Source organism: Aedes aegypti, chromosome 3, assembly GCF_002204515.2.
Source record: "Aedes aegypti strain LVP_AGWG chromosome 3, AaegL5.0 Primary Assembly, whole genome shotgun sequence".
Lineage (NCBI taxonomy): Eukaryota > Metazoa > Arthropoda > Insecta > Diptera > Culicidae > Aedes > Aedes aegypti.
The window spans coordinates 203189334-203213440 of record NC_035109.1 but is presented as its reverse complement, the minus strand read 5'-3'; the positions used below and the strand labels follow the sequence as shown (position 1 = coordinate 203213440).

General features: G+C 43.1%; 1 protein-coding gene across 1 annotated transcript in view; it reads left to right on the top strand.

The window, feature by feature from the left end:
• The first annotated feature begins 3021 nt into the window (after positions 1 to 3021).
• The window catches only part of LOC5572472, a 61580-nt gene continuing 40494 nt past the window's right edge, over positions 3022 to 24107 (top strand). Inside the window, exon 1 of the mRNA XM_021851234.1 lies at positions 3022 to 3184. Within this exon, the coding sequence (XP_021706926.1) occupies positions 3158 to 3184 (27 nt within the window). The 5' untranslated portion in view covers positions 3022 to 3157. The remainder of the gene's footprint in view (positions 3185 to 24107) is intronic.

Genomic DNA, 24107 nt, shown 5'->3' with positions numbered 1-24107 from the left:
CAGTATATGAGCACAGAGAACAGATATTGAGGCTCGAACAAAATTCCATCAAAATCATGTGTAACGATTAGAGTCAACCATCAGCGCCGCCAACGCAGACAGCCCGACATACAAACTCGTTTCGACAACACGATGTCACTAGTGAACGTCAAAATGCATAAGCACACAAAGCAACGCTAGTGAGAAGTGGCAATTTTTGATATCGACACTAGCGCCATAGTGTAAAAAGCGGCAAATTTGTAGCGTTCTCAATCGACGATAGCGCCGTGTAACAGGAGCATAACGACATACTTTGAAATGACCAGTATTGCGGCGCTCATTTTAAATCCACATCCAACGGCGGCGGTAACGCGCAGAAGATATGCGCGCAATTCAAACGCAACGTCAAAACTCAAGTAGGCTTAGATTTTTTCATTCTTCAAGGACGCAAATGTTTCAAATTTGCTAAATCTAAACCATTTGGTGAATTTTATTATCACTGCGACGGTATATCGACATTTTCAGATAAACGCATTACGTGGATTTATCTTGCAGAGCACAATACAATGCTTTACACACGCTGACAAGAAAAGATGAACGTCTGTTCTCTGTGGTAGAATAGGCAAATTTAATGCGCCACCAGCATAGAGGTCGCTAGGTAAGAAGGAGAGAAATGTCATTGAAAATGTTTGTTTACGTCCAAAATTCAATTTTTCGACCCAAAAATTAGCTCATAATCAATTAATTATTAAATTATTTTCCATTGGCATAATCATTTTGACCCTCTATTCCTGCGATACTCATGATTTCACAACAAATTTATTCACAAACAAAGAATCCGGAAGTTTATAACCTGTGTAGCCAAACACCAATTTTCCAATTTTTTCCCACAAATCGTACATGAGCACTGACCGGATCTGTACATTTTGGAAGGAAAAAAAGTTTATCATGTTTTTCAATGATCTCTGATCGTCTACAACATAACTATTTCGCGAAAAAGTTTAATATGTGTGCTCCTTCCTATGCTGCACACGATGCGTTCTCAACCCAACCTCTTTTATTGTTAGTGCAGGCAAAACCTAGAACGAATACAAACTTCGCTCAACTATTTCACGCGACCAAAACGTCGCTGGACTCTGGCGACATTTTCATGTTAGTGCTTGAGCGACACAGGCTATTTCAATGCGTCGCTGGAGCACTAAACTTCAAAGCGCTCGCCAGTCCAGCGACGCGAAAGTTGAGCGACATTGTAGCGATTACTCGGATGCACAATATGACGGTTCTTTTACTAGCCACCAGATGTCGAAGTGATCGTTCAGCTTTGAAAATATTAGCCTATTGAACAATCAGTAATGGTATGGATCTGAGAGAGACTCGCGAAGAGGAAAAATATCAACGTCATATGCAGCCCAGCTTCCCCTCTCACGAAACGTCAAATGCAGCCAACCGTTTTTATGGCTGAAAAAGTGAAAAGTATTGTGTTCAAAGTAAACTGTTATTAAAAACCTCAGTCGGCGGAGCAGTTTTTTCCAAAGTTGCTGATAAATCTAAGCAGAAGATTAATTATTTCTAATGTCTGCTACGTTTGCTGGCATGAAATTTCACTCAAATGGCTATTTATGATTCGATGTGATGCAAACTTAATCATTTTTTGCTGAGAGGTTCATGTGAGGATTTGAACAGCATGCGCATAATTGGTATGCGCATGCGCATAATTGGTATGCACAAAGTGGAATAAGAAAAAAACTCAGCAATCACAGAAAAAGAAGACCGTCTTCGCGAGTCTCGTCTCAGGTATGGATTACCATATATTTTTTATCAGTGTAGAGAAGTTCAAAGAGGGTCGGTCTGTTTCGTTTTTACCAACAGATGGCGCCGATGTCTGCACGGAGAAAATGCAAATCTGTGGCCAGATTCAAAAAAAAAACTGGACCACTGTGCGGCGGCTGAATTTTGTTTGTTTTCCATCGCGAGTTTTTAGGAAAGTACCCCATTAAACATTTTGACAGTTAACAGCCGACTAAATTGGTTGAAAAATCGGTCGATTGTTGCACCGACGCTTATGGAAGTTTAACACAGCGATCAACTGACTAATCACCAGATTAAATCGGGTGGCCGACGAAATCTGGTGTTTAGTAGGTCAACTTGCTTGGATTTTGGCCAGATTCAAAAAAAAAACTGGACCACTGTGCGGCGGCTGAATTTTGTTTGTTTTCCATCGCGAGTTTTTAGGAAAGTACCCCATTAAACATTTTGACAGTTAAGGTGAAGATGAATCGAAGCCAAACCTCAAATTTTCAAGAGCACGGATATGGAGAACCGAACACCCGTTTGAGCTGAAAACTTAATCGATTGGTCACCACCAGCGAGTGACCAATCGATTAAGTTTTCAGCTTAAACAGATGTTTGGTTCTCCAGATCCGTGCTTTTGAAAATTTGAGATTTGGCTTCGATTTATCTTCACCTTAACAGCCGACTAAATTGGTTGAAAAATCGGTCGATTGTTGCACCGACGCTTATGGAAGTTTAACACAGCGATCAACTGACTAATCACCAGATTAAATCGGGTGGCCGACGAAATCTGGTGTTTAGTAGGTCAACTTGCTTGGATTTTACTTAAAATACCGATTTATCCACCTATTTAGTAGGATTACGTCGGCCATCGGGTGATATTCGGTTGATCCCTGTGTTAATCTTCCATAAGCGTCGGTGCAACAATCGACCGATTTTTCAACAAATTTAGTCGGCTGTTGAACTGTCAAATGTTTAATGGGGTACGTTAATTTTGCTGAACATTTTCAGTTTTCGGGAGTGTTTTATGAAAAATAAACATTCGAATCGCTTAAAAAGTGCTAGTGGTTTTGTATTAAAGTTTTGAACGCAAAAGCATTGTGCTCTCAATGTTAAAACATCATAATATAGTGGATTTAACCGGGGATTTTTGTATAATAGAGTAGTCTACCGCTAAAGTTTATGTGTTAATTAAAAATTTACCTAGAGTATCATTAAATATAAATTATAATCAGTGTAATATTATGAGGTTTAGGTATCTTTGATTCTTTGAGTGCGAATGCGAATATAAAAAAAATGTGAGAAAGTGTGGTGAATATCGTCAAGGTGGATGTACCTATAGTACAACGCATTTTATGTGTTCAGCCATAACAAAATAGTTTTTGTTATGCCGGGGTCTATCCTACTGCTACTTGTAAGTACAACTTTAGGTCAATCATGTTAAAAATCTAATTATTATTATTGGAATTTGTACTAATTCCCTTTTAAATTCCCTAGAAAATATTAAATTTTCCTGTATACTTTTTCTTTGACCTGATCAAAGGTTTTTTAACTAACAAGCTTACGTTTAATGAATGCATAATTTACCTACAAATCATTGAAATTTATGTTTCCTTGTACCTTGATACTGGTTGCAGCTGTAGACTAGGGTGGGCAGAACAAAGTCGATGTTCGGAAAGGCATGATGCTAAGCATGGAAAATGTGTTGACTAAATCGATTCTTCTCTGAAGGTCATCTATCTCTCGCAAATCAAAATGTAACGCAACCCTTGAACGGCGTCAGAAACCATTCTCTCCCAAATGAATCAGTTGAGAATCCTAGACCAAATGCTTTCGCTTTTCGACCCACGAAAATGCGCGAGGTCGCTAACACCATACCGTTTTGATTCATATTAAGGACACTTAAGGTCTCAGTGAAGTGTTACTCATCAAAAAACATATACAATAAATCAGTTTGTATGATTTCTTTGCGTTATCGAGCCTTGAAAACCCTTAGCTTTTGAATGGTGGGTGAAGATTTTGATTCCGCAACATGAATAAATGGAAATGTGTGGACTTCCCATGATTCTTATTCCGGACACTGACTTCCGGACACTTTGATTCGAATTCCGGACAGCTCATGAAAATCATAAATAGAAAAGTCAAATAATTGATTGAAATCGACAAACTACTTAACAGACGTCTAAGGCAGTTGGGCATTGAAAATTTGCATCGATATTTATGAACTAGCTTCGAAAGTGTGCACTTTTGAACGGCAAAAATTGAAACATTTCGTGTGAAATGTTTCCCATACAAAGAAGAGTGTCCGAAATAGAAAGCTGTCCGTAATATGAATCAAAACGGTATTTGAAATTCAGACGAGTGCAGTTGGCAGCGATGGTGTACCAGTGACGTTTATTAAGCTGTTTGTGGGATACACCCTAAGTATATTGACAGCTATAGAAGGTATGCTATTCACGACTGTGCATTAGTATTAGTAGATAGTTATGCACTTTTTCCGGATTTATATAGCATTTGTTATATTTTAATGCAAATTAGGTAAATTTATCGATAGCTTAGCAGAATAATTTGTTACGTATCCGATTGGGAGGTCATTTAATGCATTTGTTAGATTTATATGGAGTATTTTTCATGTTTCTCATCACAACCCATTACCTCCCTCAGAAATAAGTAGCCCTGCAAGTTGTTTTTTTTTATGTACAAGAATATCTTTACTATATGTACGGAAAGCCGAAATTGAATCTGATATAATTTGGAAAATTTGACCGAATGCCTAGGTCACATGAGGGGCCCAAATACAAAGGAATGAGAGTGACATTTAGGTCGGTTTTGAGTTAAGTATACTGAAAAGTTTCAAGCTTTACATCAGTGTTTTTGGAAGACTTTCGATCGACCCTTTCGATATTTTAGATAGGTATAATAAAATAAAGAACACAAGGCGCATTTGCTTGCTGTTCATTGTTCGGTATAATTTAACTTTCGATAGTTGTTCAAAACATACATCAGGATTTTATTTATTTTTTCCGCTAAGGTACTGCTATCTGATTCTCGGAAATGCTTAGAACAGACGAAAAATTCATGGTATTTATTTTCAAGTTTTAGCCTAAAAATGTTAGCCATCGGTAAATTTGTAGACTCAATGACATTTCAATTTACATAATGACAGCTCGTCCCGTAGTAACATTTGACGAGCAATGTTTCAAAAGCGCTTACCATACTGACTTCAAGTGTGTATTGCAAATAGTTCCAGGGCACGGAAAATTATGAAACTTTGGATTCTGGCTCAATGTTCAACGTAGAAACATGATATGTAAAAAACTGGATACGCGTAAACAAGCCAATTGAGTAAACTGAATTTATATTCCGAATTCAGTACAAATCTGACTGATTTTCATAACTATTTTATCTGTGTGAGTATTTTCGTGTAAGATACGAAAAAATGCAGCGTACCTTTAGTAGCTGTCAAAATACGTTGGGATACACCCTAATATATTGTAGAATCCATCTACAACTGCGTGTCGATTGAACGCATACATACACCCCACCCGAATACACTCGATCGACTTGACGATCCCAGACTACTGCTTCACTCTTCCTCTTTCTCAACTCGACCGTCGGCGTGGTAGGCAGTGCACACCGTAGCCCCTGCGTTGGGCGATTCCCGCGAGGTGAAATTCCGAACTCCACAATTGGCGAATCCTGCCAGCTTATTTTTGCTCTTTTCTCGAAAGGCAAAATAAATGGCTTCACGTGGGAATCGCCTACCGTAGGGAAAGAAAAAGTAGTGATTCGTGCAAAAATTACGCCTAAGTGAATAGTGCTGATAATATTACTGAGAGAATCCGGTAAAAAAAGTTTGAACTTGGTTATGTCATTATTAAAGTGGAAAAAGATGTGAAAAAGCTGGCGGAAAGGTGACAAGAATCAAGCACGGGAAAGAAATATGTGACCGGGACGGTTCCGAAAACTTGAGTCAACATCCAACGATACACTTCCCCCCCACAACGTTCAGGGCGTTGCGAGACGAACGCTAGATAGGAAAAAAGACTGCTCGATCGACGGGACGTTCGAAGTAAAAAAAAAAAAAGGTTTTTAGTAAAATGAGCAACAAGATCGTGCCGGGACGGCCATCATGCATTCTAGGACAATATATCAATTATACCAAAACATTTAGGGACGAAATGAAATGGACCACTGACCGTAAATAGCTCACGAAGGGGAAAATGTAAAATTAAGCAGACTGTACGAGCATCACTTACATACAAATCAGGAAGATTCTTCTTGTTGATGTTGGGACGTACATAAGATTTTTACCAACACGAGCAGGACGCTTCGTGCAGGTATATAAAGCATCGGGACGTTTGCTAACCTCACATTTTGTGTTAGTACCACAGTAGCTTTTTACTAATACAAGCGGGACGCTTTTGCTTACGGAAGAATGGTAGCCCGGAAAGGTACCAAGAAATGCGAAACCATTTTCGGAAAAGACTGAGTCCCGAAAGAGATGACCCGAGATGGAAAAGTACTGTAACAAACATATATCTCCTCTACATCCACATGCTCTACACGATCGTCAAAATCCAACGCAAACCGTAATAATTCAAAACAAAACATGTTCTTCCTCCAAAGGATTATTCAAACCCGAATGAGGAAAGACTCGTGGTGTTACGAATTTCAGGGTTTTTTTTTCAACTTGTCCATATGTTTCGCGACGGAATGAGTGTGATTTCGATGAATTAGAAACACTAGCGAAAAAGAATCCAGTGATATAATTATTAACCATTTCATTCAATCATTCACTTCGGGATGGCTGCCTGAATACGAAACATTCAAGAAGTGCGTGAACAGTTGTTAACGTTGCCGCCGATGGTATTTGTGATGCCGATGCTTTGTGGTTTGGTTGAGTGTCAGAACCGATGAACGGTGGTAGAATTTGTTAACAATTTCCATTTTTGGAGATGATACATTCCGTTACAGAGTCTGGAAACGAATTATAACATATTTCAGAAGCGCCACACGCATCCAATAGGAACAGACGTTCAATTTAACTCAAGTAATCCTAGTAAAAATGTCGATTGGTTTACATCAAACTCGCAGCTGGAAGTTGTAAGGCACAAATTGGTGGCTAATCTACGCAACCTCTCGGATGTAAACAATACGTTCAACGTTTTGTACACTTCTACACCTCAATAAAGTGTTTTAAGCAGTATGGCTCAGTTATACCAAAAGAATTGTTTTTGAAAAAAAGGGAGATCATCAATAAAAGTGTTAGTGCTGGGAATTATAGTTAACTAGGCAATTTTCCGACACGGGCGAGACTCGAACCGATAGCCTCAGCTATACAATAACGTCCGTTTTTTGTGTGTCTAAAACACATTAGGCGCAGCTATGTATTTGGATAGTATTGTATTGAGATTGTAATTGCCTTAGTAAACACAGCTGATTGTGTAGGAGCAGCCAAGAAATTGATGAGGACTCTTTAGAGGCGTATCGTGAGACATTTTACTACCTGTGCGCTGTTCTCTGGAGGTCTCCCAGTAAAGTGCATCTGAGTCGTCAATTCCAAAACTCTTTCTAAAGTGTTGTTCAAAATACAAAAGCGTGACTACTGAACCAAAATAAATAGATATCCTGCTTCTAGGCTGTAGCGCTTGCGCCAGGATGGAAACCAGATTATATTTTCGATTGTCGAGCTTAAAAAAAATATTGCAAACTTGTTTAAAACGATAAAAAATACGTTCATATAATGAAACAATACAAAATTAATTTTGATAAAAAGTTAGTTACTACGAAGTCTTCACGTCACGCTCTGCAAGAAAAATCCACGGAAGGCGATTATCTGAAAAGGTCGATATACCGTCGAAGGAATAACAATAAACACCAAATGCTGCAGATTAAGCAAACTTGAAACTTCGCGTTCTTGAAGAACGAAGAACGAATATTTTCTGCGTGTTATTGCCGCCGCTGGATGAGGATTCAAAATGAGTGTCGCAATATCGCGTAACACCTGAAAGCGCTCTGCAACATAAATGCATGTATGGCATTGTCACTTTCTCATGCAACAGTATAGGTCGTGACGCCAGTTGCGTGCGCTTTTTCGACTCTCGTATACCGCGCCATTCGGAGCCGTTGTGAGGTATTTAGAGGTGCGTCCGAGACATCAAATAAGTATTTGTGATAACTTCAGTTTTGAAGTGGTAGTTGTGCAATGCTAACTTCGGCAAGCCGAAAGTTCACAAAGTTGCCGCAGATGATGTTATGTTTGGCAAGCTGCGAATAAAAATTTTATCAGGCTTGTCGTCACCATCAGCTGATCGTTTTTTTTGTATCTCGTGACTAATACAAGCAAACACATACTATGGATCGGACCTGTTTTATACGACATTGATTAGGAGCAATTTCCCGGATTGATACCTATGCAACGCCAATGTTGGTCTTGAAACTCCAATGCTACATTGCTGTACATTGCTGTACATTGCTGCTGTGTTTATACACGCTGTGCTGAAGCGTGAATTATTTGCAATACGATGGAGACGCATGACCTTGTCTCTCCTTTGCTTTGCCGTCTTCGCTTGCTGATGATGATATGTTGCGCGACCCTCGGAAATGATAATTGTTTAGGCAAAACCTGGGTTTGCTCACTGGGTGCGATGCACCCAATAGTTGTAATGTTGTTGTTTGAGAGGGACTTTAACCCGAAGGTCAATCTCCATTCCAAATAGGTAGACAAATAACATCAATTGCACAGATAAATGTTGCGCATATTGAACACAATAATATTTATACCTCGAATTCATTAGTTGAAAATGTTGTATTGTATAGTGCGCTAAGTTCAACTGAGGACGAGACGCCACTGAGACTTTTGTTCTACAATTTCAGGTTTACGTTGTTGAGTTACAGATTATTGGAAGCAGCAAAAGCGATAACTGATTAAACACAGTCACCTATGATTTGTACCTGAACGACGTTTGCGTTACAACGCTTATCCTTTTATTTAAGAAAGTAATTTTTTATACTACGTTCGAATTGAGAACCAAAAAGAAACAAACAAACTATTTTAATATGATCGGAAGTCGAAATTGGAATCAATTACTAGTGTTAGGAACGAATTAATAACTATTACCAAATAAACAAATGTTTCTTTCAATATGATATACCCTAAGGATTCATCTTTTTTTTAGAGAAGAAGTGGGATGTGGGATACACCCTAATATATTGTAGAATCCATCTACAACTGCGTGTCGATTGAACGCATACATACACCCCACCCGAATACACTCGATCGACTTGACGATCCCAGACTACTGCTTCACTCTTCCTCTTTCTCAACTCGACCGTCGGCGTGGTAGGCAGTGCACACCGTAGCCCCTGCGTTGGGCGATTCCCGCGAGGTGAAATTCCGAACTCCACACTGTTGAGCCCCACTATACTCCCTGTATTAGTCAACATCTTCAACGCTATCATCGAAACCAAATGTTTTCCCTCCATCTCTCCATTACTCCTATTCCCAAGAAGACATGCCCCGCTACTCCACAAGACTTTCGTCCAATTAGCGTGTTACCGTCAATTTCAAAGATGCTGGAAAAAATCCTGCTTCTGCAAATTTCTGAATACCTGAAGGAAGCAGAACCTCCACTTGTCGCTGCCAACCAATCTGGATACAGAAGAGGTTACAGTACCAGTACAGCGCTGTCTAATGTCGAATTCGTTTTTGAACCCAGGTTGGAACTGGCGCAACCCGTTCTGAATCACAGTTTCAACCCCAACCCGATTCAGGTTCGACCGGACTACAATTTGTTTGACGTTTGTTTGTTTATGTGTTGATCACCGACCCAGTTCCTAAAAACGAAAACGACATAAGGTAACACATGATATTTATGCGAACCTAGATAACGGGCGATGTACCCTGATGGTGCTAGTAGATTTTTCTCTAGCATTTAACTGTGTTAAGCTAAGTATGCTGTTTCGCTCAAGAAAAGTAAAACAATTTCTTGATTGAATGGGTCAAGAAATTTCCTACAGAGAGCCCCATTTGAAATGACATTTCTTCTCAACTGCATACTACGGTCAGAAAAATGTGATTTTCTGGACCATTTCTTGGAAGAAATTTCCCACGCATCGAGATAGGCGATTCCTTTTCTTGTCAGTAGCAAACCAACCTTAAAACACAAGAAGCTTGAAGACAAACTACGACGCGAATTCAATTTTTCGCTTTCTGCGATCAATTTAATATCGTCCTATCTCAGTGAAAGAAGCCAGGTTGTCCGTGTAGGAGACGACTATTCAACAGAGCTACCAGTGGTAGACGGAACGCCTCAAGGTTCGTGCCTAAGTGCGATGCTGTTCAGTCTATAGCTAAGTATGCTCAAGAAAAGTAAAGAAATTCCTTGACTGAAAGGGTCAAGAAATTTCCTACAGAGAGCCCCCTTTGAAGTGACATTTCTTCTCAACTGCGTAAAAAGTGATTTTCTTGACCATTTCAGAAAAAAGTGATTTTCTTGACCATTTCTTGGGAGAAATTTTCCACGCATCGAGATAGGCGATTCCTTTTCTTGTCAGTATCAAACCGGCCTTATATATCAATAGCATAGCCGACGTAATTGAATGTGAATATCACCTATACCGTTTTGATTCATATTACGGACACTTAAGGTCTCAGTGAAGTGTTACTCATCAAAAAACATATACAATAAATCAGTTTGTATGATTCCTTTGCGTTATCGAGCCTTGAAAACCCTTAGCTTTCGAATGGTGGGTGAAGATTTTGATTCCGCAACATGAATAATTTTAAATAAATGGAAATGTGTGGACTTCCCATGATTCTTATTCCGGACGCTGATTTCCGGACACTTTGATTCGAATTCCGGAAAAATCATAAATAGAAAAGTCAAATAATTGATTGAAATCGACAAACTACTTAACAGACGTCTAAGGTAGTTGGGCATTGAAAATTTGCATCGATATTTATGAAAAATGCTTATTAAAACTAGCTTCGAAAGTGTGCACTTTTGAACGGCAAAAATTGAAACATTTCGTGTGAAATGTTTCCCATACAAAGAAGAGTGTCCGGAATAAAAAGCTGTCCGTAATATGAATCAAAACGGTACGCCGACGACCTGCAGCTGTATGCCTCTGGACGGATTGAGGAAGTAGACGTACTAGTGGACAAAATTAACAGGGATCTTGCATCAATCGAACGCTGGTCGATTTCCAATGGACTGTTTCCCAATCCGAGAAAAACGCAGGCCATCATCTTTTCACGCAACGCCACCATCGCCCCGAACAACAGCATCTCCTTCTGTTCGCAACCCATCCAGCTTTCCAGTAGCGTGAAAAATCTCGGCCTGAAATTGGACAGCAACCTCTGTTGGACTGAACAAGTCAACGATGTTACTAGGAACGTCTATTATACACTTCGCACGTTTAGACGTTTTTCGAGCATTTTGCCTACCGAATCCCGCAGAAAGCTGGTTGTAGCAGTAATTGGACCTTTCTTCATGTACTGCGATACGGTATACTACCCTGGCCTCTCTGTTGGTCAAAAGCAACAATTAAACCGAGCGTTTAAATCAGCAGTCAGATTTGTGTTCAATCTGAAAAGACGCGACACGACTGCTACTTTCCGGAATTCCGTATTTGGACGAGACCTCGAAGCGAACTATTACCACCGGACCTGTTGTCTCTTGAGAAAAGGGTACCATAGTGAACTACCCAGTTACCTCCTACAACATCTGCGAAGAGGACGAATGGACAGGACACTTTCCTTCGTTGTGCCAGCCCATACAACAGCTTCCGGGAAAAGTATACTGATATACGGGGCACAATGCTGGAATCAATTGGCAGTAGCAACCAGAAGATCCCCTACGATGACATCCTTTAAAGCTGCTCTGGACGCTGAGCATACTCGACAGTGACCAAGTTACTTGTTAGAAATTAAGATGTGATTCTTTGATTAGCTGTGATCTTTGCTATAATCCTAACGGGAACCGAACCAATAATTGGCCTTTTTCTTAAAAGTACTTTCTGGACAATCACTGAAATGATTGCAAATAAGGTTTTTACTGGTAAAGATCTTGGCTGCTTTGCTTGAAATTCTTAGTATATTCATAGAGCTTGGCGAAAATCTAAGCCAATAAAATGTTTTGTATATTTCTTCTGAGATCTATTAATTAAAAGTTCCGTCCGGCGTGTTTTTGAGGTTGTTGATGATACTGGTTCTTGATGAAGCTTTGTCTGGATTACTATAGTTTGACTATAGACTATAGTCCTTGATCTTTGACAAAATTCTTATGAAGGCCCTGGGTTTTGTATGGATTTCTGCAGATTCACAGGGAATTCTTTCAAACATCCCCAACAAATTCCATTTTAAGATCTTTCATGAAAAATTAAAATTGGTCACATTTTTGTTGTTTCCGTCGAGATTCTTGATCGAATCTTTTAAATATTGCTTGGAAGATGCAATCATGGAGATATCGTTTCTGTTAAAAACATCTTTCCTTGAATCCAACATAAGGTTCGCCAGATCAAGAATTTCTCCAGGAACCACCCATGGGCCATGGCTAACGTATTATTCCGTAGGCATCCTTAGGAAGTAATGTGTTGGATATTGGATTTTGCCCTTTTCTGGAAGTTTGGATACACAGAGCAGTAATTTATTTATATACAGTTAACTCTCCCTTACTCGATATTCCGTATCTCGATATCGAGTTAGAGAACCATACTGCCCATAACTGCAAAACAGTCACATTCGACATTTTTGACAAAATGGAGTTTTAATACCATGGAGAGTCATCAAATGATAAATACTTTCGATCAACTTACTGAAAGCTATGAGATTGTTCTAGAAAATTCGAAAAAAATACCAAGTTGTTTTGTCACATTGGTAATTATAACCGCATAACAGTCACATTGAGATTATGAATGGGCCTCGTAATGTGATAGCAATCAAATTTCTATCAGAATTATTTTCTGACAATTCACCCAGTATGCGATATGAGCTGTACAAAATATTAGCCTCAAATAAGCTCTTTTGAGTTCCTGGTAATTTTTAGAAATTTTAGTTTTCTCCCATACTGCCATTAAATGCTCACTTGGTGTTCCATTTACTCAATGCCTACTTTTGTCGAATGTTACAAATATGCAGTTACGGGCAGCATAGTAAAAGTTGGTTTTCATGGCTAACTCGATGGTCCCTTGGATCGCAGTTGCACTGGATTTGTGTTCTGTAACTCGATACCTCCCTAACTCGATGGTCCCTTCAATATCGAGTAAGGGAGAGATGACTGTAATTGCAAAATCTCTCTGGACTTCCTATGAATTCTAGGGGGTGGACGATCTTTTAGATATTTCAACAACAATTATATATCTTTTTGGCCAAAACTCTCTTTAAATCCAAATCGTTTTGAGCTCAAAGTATTTAATAAATTTAGAGGGATTAGGGACATAATGGACACATTTAGCAAATGCTTATTTTAAGACCATGAAATGACAATATTTTTCAGTTACCCTTAGCTGGTTACCAAGTTCGTAGATAGTACGATGTATGGACCAATGCATGAGTTCACTAATTTGACGTTTGAGCGGTGCCAAATTCACTGGTTGCCATGGTCCCATAAATAACACGGTACTGCTAAAACGTCAAATAGTGAACCCGTGCATATGTCCATTGCATTCATTCATGGTATAAAAACATTTCAAATGTCAGAAACGGGATTGAAAATTTGGTAAAAAGCAAGGCTTGTAAAAAGGTATCGGAGCAAAATGAACACTTTCGTGGAATTTAAAAAAAATTACAGTCGACTCTCCACATCTCGATGTTCTACATCTCGATATCTCTCCTTATGTCGATGCTTTGTTCGGTCCCTTCATTCTGCATAGGTACATTTGCATTCTCCATATCTCGATATCCTCCTTATCTCGATATCTCCGTATCTCGATGTGTTTCTGTTGATTTTTCGTTCTCAATTTTCTCTCCGTATGTCGATAAGACCAATATTGAAGGTTACTAGACCAAAGTTTTGGGATTCAAAACAAATTGGGAGAGCAAAATGACGTCTGTTTGTGTATTACTTTCCTAGCAACGGAGTGTTTTTCAATCTAGTATTCATCCAAAATTTGTTCTTTGTCTCGATCTCTCCCTATCTCGATGATCCCTTAGATATCGAGATGTGGAGAGGCGACTGTATATTACTAATGGGTGTCAAACATTATGGTATGCAGAAACATACACTTTTACCGTTAAACAGTTCAAATACAATACAGGTTTCACACAGTGCATGGAAATTTGATGAAATATGCATATGCTCAGAGAATAAGGGGGTCTCTATTCCGCCCCGTGTGTTCATTATGCCCATAATCTCCCTTATTAAATGTAATTCATAAATAAGTTGGATCAAGTCCTTCAAATTTGTTCATATTGCATGAAAAAAAAAAACAACAAAATATCAACTCGCAAGACCATTTTTTCATCTGTTTTTTTATTCCTTGGCCATCCGGGAAAAATTCGGGAATTGGAAAACTGATTTTGAATGGACACCCTGAATCTCTCATTTGTTTCGTATTTGGGAAAAAAAATCTGAAATTCACTCTACAGTAGTCAAACAAAGCCAATCACAGTCAGTGAAGCCAGTGAAACTCACGCCCATCGCTGCTGTAGGCAAAAAGCCTTGAAAATTGCAAAACACCCGTTGCTAAGGGCAACCCAAAATTACTGTAGAAAAATGTTCTATTTCCCGCTGCATTTCCCGCATTCAGAGCCTTCAATGACACTACTGATTTAGAGAAAATCATGTACTCAATATTGGGCTCTGCACAAAAATCATTCTCTCGCTTTCACTCCGCCATGAGATTAGTAAACAACAAGGCCAGTAAACGTCAAAATCCCATACAAAATCAAAACAGTGCAGAGGCCTATAGGCTACTTCTCGCATAACTTCTGATCTCGCCCTAAAAGCCATTGGTAACCATGTGTGTAGCTCGTTGTTTCTGAGCATTTGAATGGATTTTCATGTTATTTAACAACACTATGTGGAAGAAACGATCATTATCTACCTGTCCGTGATGTTGGTTTGGATGCTTATTCTTTCATTTGCTCAGAAACAACGAGCTACACAAGTGGCTACCAATGGCTTTAAGGGCTTTATCTCAGAGTATGCGAGACTTGATGAGATTCACGATTTTAAACTACTGTAGTGAGAGAGCCACGTGATTTTCGCAAAATTCAAGCCTACTACATTCCCAGCACTATTTGCTTTTATAGCTATGGTTTCTGGTACCCTCAAAATTGCAAAAAAGTCGAGCACTCGACACTGAAGAAGTCTGTAAGTCGCAGACGAAATAGGCCTATCTGTTAAGATAAGCAACACATATTAGAGTTTAAAGGTATTTGCTCACCTTAGTGATTTTAGTATTTTTTTTTTTTTGCAAAAAGTGAAGTGTTAAAGTTCATTTGTACTTTTGATATGGTTCAATACGGACCTCTTGGTTTTTTATCGAACAGTCAGTCCATTTCATAAGGTCCACTTCGTGAAAGTCTTCTCGAATTGCCAGAAAATCACAGAAGTTGTAATATTGATGTATGATGCCTTTGTTTTTGTTGCGGTCAAGTGAAAGTCTTCGAAAAAATCTAAGCAATACGGTAAACCACAAAAAAGCAATCAATAAACCAGCTACTTGAAAAGCATCTCCATTAATACCACAGCCTATTTTTAATACAGTTTTCCAAATTATAAAACAAAAGTTACGAGTGTTGAGAACAATACAATCAACTTTCCTGTTGGAGAAACTGATCACCCGGCAACACTGACATCAGTTGACAGTCCGAATTCGACCTGATTTTGAAACGTCACAATGACAGACAACGACACACATAACGAATACTTAGACACACGTGTAATCTACACTCAAGACAATTTTTAAACACGATAAACATTGAATTTGTACCCCGTTAGTTAACAATAAATCTAAAACTGAAATAAGCTGAATTTAAACAATTAGATGAAGTTAGAGTTGTAAGTACACGACAATGAACTACATGCAAACAAAATAAATAATAGACATATAACGTTCATACAGGACAGACAGGACAGTTGCAAGACCAGTTAGACACGGACAATTAAATAACAAAAAGGACTTAAAATTGTAAGTAAACATTGACTAACTAAGGCTGTTAATGACATTTATTAAAACTAATTACAGCTCAAAGCAATACTCCACCACATCCGAGTTTGCTAAATAGAGCGTCCGAAATTCCGTGCCTAAGGCTGGCCGCAACAAACTTTAAGAATTTTAACCTCAATTCGGTGGATATTTCCCCCCACAAACGGAGGTTATAAATTGCACGGTCACGGTGAAATTAATTTCATCCCGACATGGCTACTTCCATCCGTCGGCAAAGCGTAGTGCGGCAGTTAACGGATGATGAAAACAGCTTCGATTGCCCACTTTGCACACAACCGAACATTGCCGATAAGTGGATGGTCAAGTGCGATGTTTGCCAATGCTGGATCAACTTTTCTTGTGCCGGCGTCGACGAGACCATTCGGAACAGCGCCTTTACTTGTGCGAAATGTGCCCCACCCCTCCCAGATGGTTCACGATCGGGAAGATCGACGTCGTCAAGCGTTCGTGCTGCCAGGCGACAGCTAGAGCTGCAGCGTTTATCCGAGGAGAAGGCACTACAGGAAAGGTTGCTGAAGGAACGGCAAGAAGAGGAAGAAGCAATGCAGAAGAGGGCAATGGAGCAGGAGCAGGAGCGGAAGAAAAGGGCTATGCAGGAGAAGCTTGAGCTGGAAAGGCAGTACATCGAGAAGAAATTCGAGTTGTTGCATGCTGAGTTGGACGAGGATGATGACGATCGGAGTGTACGAAGCCACCGAAGCAACCGAAGCATTCGCCGCACAGTCCAAGAGTGGGTGAAGGACCAAGAAGAAATGACCCTAGCCACCGGTACCGGAATTGAGCGTATTCCCACTGGTCCCACGTCAAATACCGGAACTTTGCCCAAAAGGACGTCTGCTGCGAATAACGATGTCGGTCGAATCGTGAACACGTCCCAAGTCGATGACCAAACCAACCTTCCAGCTACAGGAGTACCTTCCAGTGGACATGACCCACGCAGAAGCATTAATTTTGCGGCGCTGAATATTTCTCCTCCTTCAGCCCGACAGAAGGATATGATGTCATCCACGAACATGGTTATTTCTCCTCCTGTAGAATCTACCATTCTGGGGAATAGTTCTTCTTCGCAGCTGATTGTAGGAGAGCACCAACCACTGAGAAATGCCGATCAGCACCAACAACAGGGGAATGCCGGTCAGCACCAACCAGCTCTGCAAAACGTTTCGAGCGCTACAATCGATGGTGCTCCCAATCGTATGGTAACGTTAGCTAGTAGTCAAATGCTACATCAAGGTAGGTTTGAAACTGCTCCATTAGATTGTAATCGATCCCAGGCAAATTTCCTCGCTCCTCCGCGAACAACTTGTGGTGATTTCTATGGTAGAATATCTCGCCCCCCACAATTAGGCACTATTCCCAAAAACCCAGCTCAGAAGCAATTCTCGTCTCAGCCCTTAGTAGAGAATAATGCATTAGGCACACTCTCTACAACAATGGTCCCTGTATTGCCCCCAACACACCAACGCGTTACTAGTGTTTCTAGCTACTCATATCCAATCACTACGCCGATGGTTTTCGACGGAGTAGTGCATGGTCAAAATGTGACAAGTGTTTCGCAAACTGTCAGCGCTCCAAGTGCTCCACGTGCTAGGGAAACGGGTATCCATTCGAACATGGTGGCACCAGCAGCTTCGGGTCGAGCATCGTTCGTTCCACCAGGCTTCTCCGGTATGCAGCAGTTCGAGGTACCATCAACAAGCATTCAACCACTAGCTCCCCTAAATGGACCGACACCCCAGCAGATTGCAGCTCGGCACGTTGTGCCAAAGGATTTGCCAGTATTCTCCGGCGATCCTACGGAGAGGCCACTCTTCGCCAGCAGTTACTACAATTCCACAGCCATGTGTGGCTACTCGGACGGCGAAAATCTGATGAGACTGCAGCGCAGTCTAAAAGGGAATGCAAGGGAAGCGGTTCATTGTCATCTCCTGCACCCTTCGTCAGTTCCGTCAAACTCGCTTCGGTCGTCCGGAGCTCATCGTTCGCTGCTTGTTGAATAAGGTTCAATCAACCCCAGCACCGAAGGCCGACAAGCTGGAAACCCTCATCAGCTTTGGTCTTGCTGTCCAAAATCTCTGCAGTCATCTGCAATCAATGGGAATGGAGGCTCATATGGCCAATCCTACTCTTCTGCAAGAGCTGATAGAAAAGTTGCCCACCAACTTAAAATTGGATTGGGCATTGCATCAGCGTCAACTGGCAAACGTAGACCTGAGATCCTTTGGTGATTACATGTCAACGATCGTTTTCGCCGCTTCTAAGATTTCGGTTGGATCAGAACCTGTACGACGACCCGAGAAGCCAAAAGGGAAGGAGAAAGGCTTTCTGAGCGCCCATTCTAAGGATGACGCAGACAGAAGCATTCGAGAAGTTCGAAGGATTAGCAACGCAGGTGAGACCAAGGCTCCATACACCCCCAAGCCGTGTCCGATATGCAAAAGGGAATCCCATAAGGTAAAAGATTGCAGTAGTTTTCTGAAGGCGTCGATAGACGATCGCTGGAAGTTAGCTCATCAGGCAAACCTGTGCAGGCGCTGCTTAATCGGCCATGGTAAATGGCCGTGTAAAGCGACAATATGTGGATTTAACGGCTGTGAACTACGTCATCATAAACTGTTGCATCCCGGGAAACCGGAATCATCGGTCATCGCTAAGGATCAACCGAAGGTCACCGGAACAGTAGGCGTACACCGTCATAAGTCACGTCCCACCCTTTTCCGAATCATTCCGGTCACCATTCATGCAAACGGGACATCCATTCGTACACTAGCGTTTCTCGACGACGGCTCCTCCTACACGTTGATAGAACAGGATCTCGCGGAAGAACTCGGCGTTACTGGTGAACTGGAACCACTGTGCCTTCAATGGACAAGTGGAATAACACGAACGGAAGTGAATTCTCGATTGCTGTGGATGGAAATATCAGGCGTAAACGCTGCCAGGAAGCATATCTTAGAGGATGTGCGTACAGTGGAGAAACTGGATCTCCCACCTCAATCGCTGCGGTTTCAGGAGCTTGCCGATAAGTATCAATACCTGAGAGGTTTACCAGTAGCTAGCTACGATAGCGCAGTACCTCGCATTCTGATAGGTGTGGATAACGCCAACTTATTGGTAACGCTCAAGAAAAGAGAAGGGAAGAAGTTCGAGCCAGTGGCCACCAAAACTAGGCTTGGCTGGACAATCTACGGAATCGTGGAAGGCTTTTGCGGATCGTCGCAGAGGCTCCTTCACATTTGCGCCCGATCATCAGGCGATGAACTTCACGAGAAAGTCAACGAGTTCTTCTCAGTAGAGAGCGTTGGTGTTGCCGTCATATCGGAAATCGAAGCAGAAGACGATCGCCGAGCTCGATCAATTATGAAAGAAACCACTATCCGAACTCCATATGGAAGGTATCAAACCGGCCTTCTATGGAGATACGACTACGTCGAGTTCCCGGAAAGTTGGGCCATGGCAGAACAACGCCTGAAATGTTTGGAGCGGAAACTTAGCAGAAACCCTGAGCTGTACAACAACGTGAAACAGCAAATCGTTGATTACCAAATTAAAGGCTATGCGCACGAATTAACCGAAGAGGAAAGGAGCAGCAGTGACCCACGAAGGGTTTGGTATTTGCCACTAGGGGTTGTGACAAACCCTAACAAACCAGGCAAGGTACGGGTCGTCTGGGACGCCGCGGCCAAAGTGGACGGTATTTCATTCAACTCTATGTTGATGAAGGGCCCGGATCTAACGACTTCCCTCACTACGGTGCTGTATCGCTTCCGGCAACGGCAGATTGCAATAGCAGGTGACATCAAGGAGATGTTTCACCAGATCCAAATCTGTCCGCAAGATCGTCAAGCCCAGAGATTTCTGTGGCGAGATGGAACTGGTGAACCGCTTAAGGAATACGTCATGGACGTGGCAACCTTTGGGTCGACCTGTTCACCGTCATCGGCCCAATTCGTTAAGAACAGGAACGCTGAGGAGTGGAGTTGCCAATATCCGGAGGCAGCGATAGCCATCACGGAGAGTCATTATGTTGATGACTATTTAGACAGTCTAGACTCCGAGGAGGAAGCGGTGAAGCTGGCGCTCGACGTGGGTTGCAAAATGGTGAGTCGACAACCAGGAAGGAGCGTCCAACATAGCTCTGGTCCTCACAAGCCCCTACCTCACGCTTCCACGGGTCTAACGATGACAAAGACCGCCAGCAAAGGGTTGCGTACTTTGCTGGTAGTGCAACCTGGGCACTGTTGTCCTTCTGACATCAGCTAGAGTGAGGAGGTGCCAGGTGGGAGCTTGGGATTTTTACCCTTGCCAAGCGAAACTCGTACATACAGCCGTATGGAATACCACCTTTAGTACTTCCTTCGGGAGGTGACCGAGCGTCTGGTCCATCTGACCAGGGGCTCAAGCATGGTCTACCTAGGATGTGGCGGGGTTTCATCAGTGGGCTCTGGTGAATCTCTACAAAAAACCACATATCTGCAAGTAACCCTGAACAAGCGACCTGGTACCGCTTTCAAAGTACCTTAGCCCTTCGGAGTGCCAACCGGCACATCAGGATGGATGCCAGTAAAATCCTGATTATGGTATACTGGTCACAACGCAGAACAACGGACAGGACACGGATTACGGATTGGATACGTCGACTAACAGTCGTGGGCTGGCAGCGTACTCTACTGTTCCCTGAGTAAGGAAGGGTGACACCAACTTGAAACGGCGAATAGGACTATGAGGAAACTGCCTCCGTCCTGATAAAACCTTGGCAGGCCTTCGTGTACGTTCGAAACTCGTCACCAACCTCGGTGAGTAGTAGGCTCAGATGTAACATTCCTGACTTACGCCGATCCGGCTCTGAACACAACCCCCATGAAGGATTGTGTCAACCCTAGCATGGCCTCCCTGCTTGCATAGACAACCATGGGATCACGAGAGGCGACTATTTACAACGAGTAGAGATAGCGGCTCGAAGGGGGGACCCAATCGAATGGAGCAAATAATCGATTTGGATGGAGAATCTAGTGGAGGGAACGAAGACGCGATAGTATTCGCAAGGAGCGGAAAGATGCAGAGATCGCCAGTGATACCACAGACGGTAGCAGCCAGCACTAGCAGATGCAGCACACCGAGTGAGCTACCGGGAAACCAGCGGGATGCAGGCTTCCTGAGTCAAGTGCTCACACCAAAGTCGGGGAGTAGCACCGCTCAAGACGACCGGCAGCATGATAAGTCGGAGCTGTCGGAATTAAAGAGGAAGGTTAATGAACTCTATGAGTTCGTCAAGACGAAAAACAACGTCCACCTCAGAATCAAGCAGCTGGTCACGAGCATCAAGTCTGCCGTTACAGCCGCAGAACGCGGGCAGAAGGAATTGCGGAGTAGAGCGGAAAAAGCCGAAAAAGCATTAACTTCGGTGAATGCAACAGCCGTTGAACAGGAGACGCCTAGGAGCAATCCGACCACCCGCACGGAAAAAAGAACGAGGGATACACCAGGAGAGGAGGAAGATCCCAAAAAGCAGAGAAGCGGCAATGAGTGCGTCAGTGAGCAGAACGGCAGTGGATGGCGCACCGTGAAAGGTCAAAAGGAGAAGAATACAGCTCGTAAGGAGAGGAAGCGGCAAAAAAAGGAACCGAAGAAGAAAGAAAAGCAACGGTCACCTCGCGAGAGGTTCAGGGGCGATGCTCTTGTCATTGAGGCAAGCGATAAGACAAGCTACGCGGCGATTCTCAGGAGAGTGAGGGAGGACCCAGAGCTTAAGGAGCTGGGTGAAAACGTGGTGAGAACCAGGCGCACCCAGAAAGGTGACATGCTCTTTGAGCTTAAAAAAGATCCGTCGATCAAGAGTTCGGCCTGCCGAGAGCTCATCGCGAAGTCGCTGGGCAACGAGGCAAGCGTGAGAGCCTTATCCCAGGAGGCAGTGATCGAATGTAGAGAACTGGACGAGATCACAACAGAAGACGACGTGAGGGGTGCACTGCTATCTCAATGCAACCTGGAAGAAGCACCACAGTCCATCCGGCTGAGGAGAGCTTACGGAGGTATGCAAATAGCGACGATCCGATTACCAGTCGCAGCAGCCAAAAAACTCGTCGAGGCTGGTAAGATCAAGGTGGGATGGTCGGTTTGCCCGCTGAAACTGATCCCTCGGGAGACAAATCCGGTGGAGAGATGCTTCAAATGCATGGATTTCGGCCACCGGGCAATAAACTGCAAAGGCCCGGACAGGTCCGAACACTGCAGGAAATGTGGTGAAAAAGGTCACGTTGGCAGGGACTGCCTGAAGTCACCTAGGTGCATGCTGTGTAAGGTGGAGGAAGGTAACGCCCATACGACGGGTGGCTTCAAGTGCCCCAAATATCAGAAGGCGAAGGCAGGGCAGTAATGATGATGGAGATAACGCAGGTGAACCTCAATCATTGCGACGCCGCACAACAACTGTTGTGGCAGTCGACAACAGAAACAAAGTGCGACATTGCGATCATTGCAGAACCGTATCGGGTTCCTCCCGATAACGGCAATTGGGTAGCAGACAGAGCAGAGACGACGGCGATTCAAGTAATGGGCCGATTCCCTATCCAAGAAGTTGTCGAACGCTCATACGAGGGCTTCGTGATCGTTAAAATTAACGGAATCTTCGTGTGTAGCTGTTACGCCCCCCCGAGATGGACACTGGAGCAGTACACCCAGATGTTGGATGTGCTAACCGACAAGCTGATCGGTCGAACGCCGGTAATAATAGCAGGAGACTTCAATGCTTGGGCCGTGGAGTGGGGTAGCAGACTGACCAACGCGAGAGGATACAGTTTGCTGGAAGCTCTAGCGAAGCTCGACGTAAGGCTGTGCAACGACGGTCTCGCTAGCACATTTCGCAAAGACGGTAGGGAGTCCATCATCGACGTGACCTTCTGCAGCCCGTCACTGGTCACCAATATGAACTGGAGAGTTAGCGAAGAATACACCCACAGTGACCATCAAGCGATCCACTACTGCGTTGGCCAGAGAAGTTGTGCAGTATGGCAGAGGAGGAATGGAGAACGAAGGTGGAAGACGAAGCATTTCGATAAGGATCTTTTCGTCGAAGCACTCCGAGCAGTAAGCGACGCTCCAAACATGGATGCAGGAGAGCTGACAGAAGCGTTGACGAGAGCGTGTGACGCGACTATGCCGAGAAAACTGGAGCCAAGGAATCAACGGCGTCCTGCATACTGGTGGAACGACAGACTCAGCACCCTTCGCGCAGCCTGCTTAAGAGCCAGAAGACGCGTGCAGAGAGCTAGATCCGAAGCCAGCATGGAAGAGCGTAAAGTGACCTACCGACTGGCCAGAGCCGCGTTCAAACGGGAAATATCGACGAGTAAAACGAACTGCTACAAGGAGTTGTGCCGGGAAGCTGACGCAAATCCCTGGGGCAACGCCTATCGAGTAGTGATGGCGAAGATCAAGGGCCCAGTTACCCCAGCTGAAATGTGTCCCGACAAACTGAAGGCGATAGTGAACGGTCTCTTTCCTACGCATGCTCCAACAGCGTGGCCGCCCACACCGTACGCTGACGTAGATGAGGAAAATGCCGGTATACAAGTGTCTAACGCCGAGCTGATAACGGTTGCGAAAGGATTGAAGCTGAACAAAGCTCCCGGACCAGATGGTATCCCTAATGTTGCGCTAAGGGCAGCAATCTTGGCGTTCCCAGACATATTCAGGACAGCGTTGCAGAAGTGTCTAGCGGAAGGCTGCTTCCCAGACAGATGGAAGGTGCAGAAGCTGGTGTTACTGCCAAAACCGGGAAAACCGCCAGGAGATCCTGCTTCATATAGACCAATTTGCTTGCTGGATACTCTTGGCAAACTTTTGGAGAAGGTCATCCTCGGCAGGCTGACGATCTACACGGAAGGCGAGAACGGATTGTCGAAAAGGCAGTTCGGATTCCGTAAAAAGACTTCGACGGTGGATGCTGTTCGGGCAGTCATCGCGTGCGCGGAGAAAGCGGCCAAGCAGAAGAGGAGAGGCAATCGATACTGCGCAGTGGTAACAATAGACGTCAAGAACGCGTTCAACAGTGCCAGTTGGGAGGCTATTGCCGCAGCCCTACACAGAATGCGGGTTCCCGGATATCTGTGTAAAGTTCTGCAAAGTTACTTCCAGAACCGGGTACTGGTCTACGACAC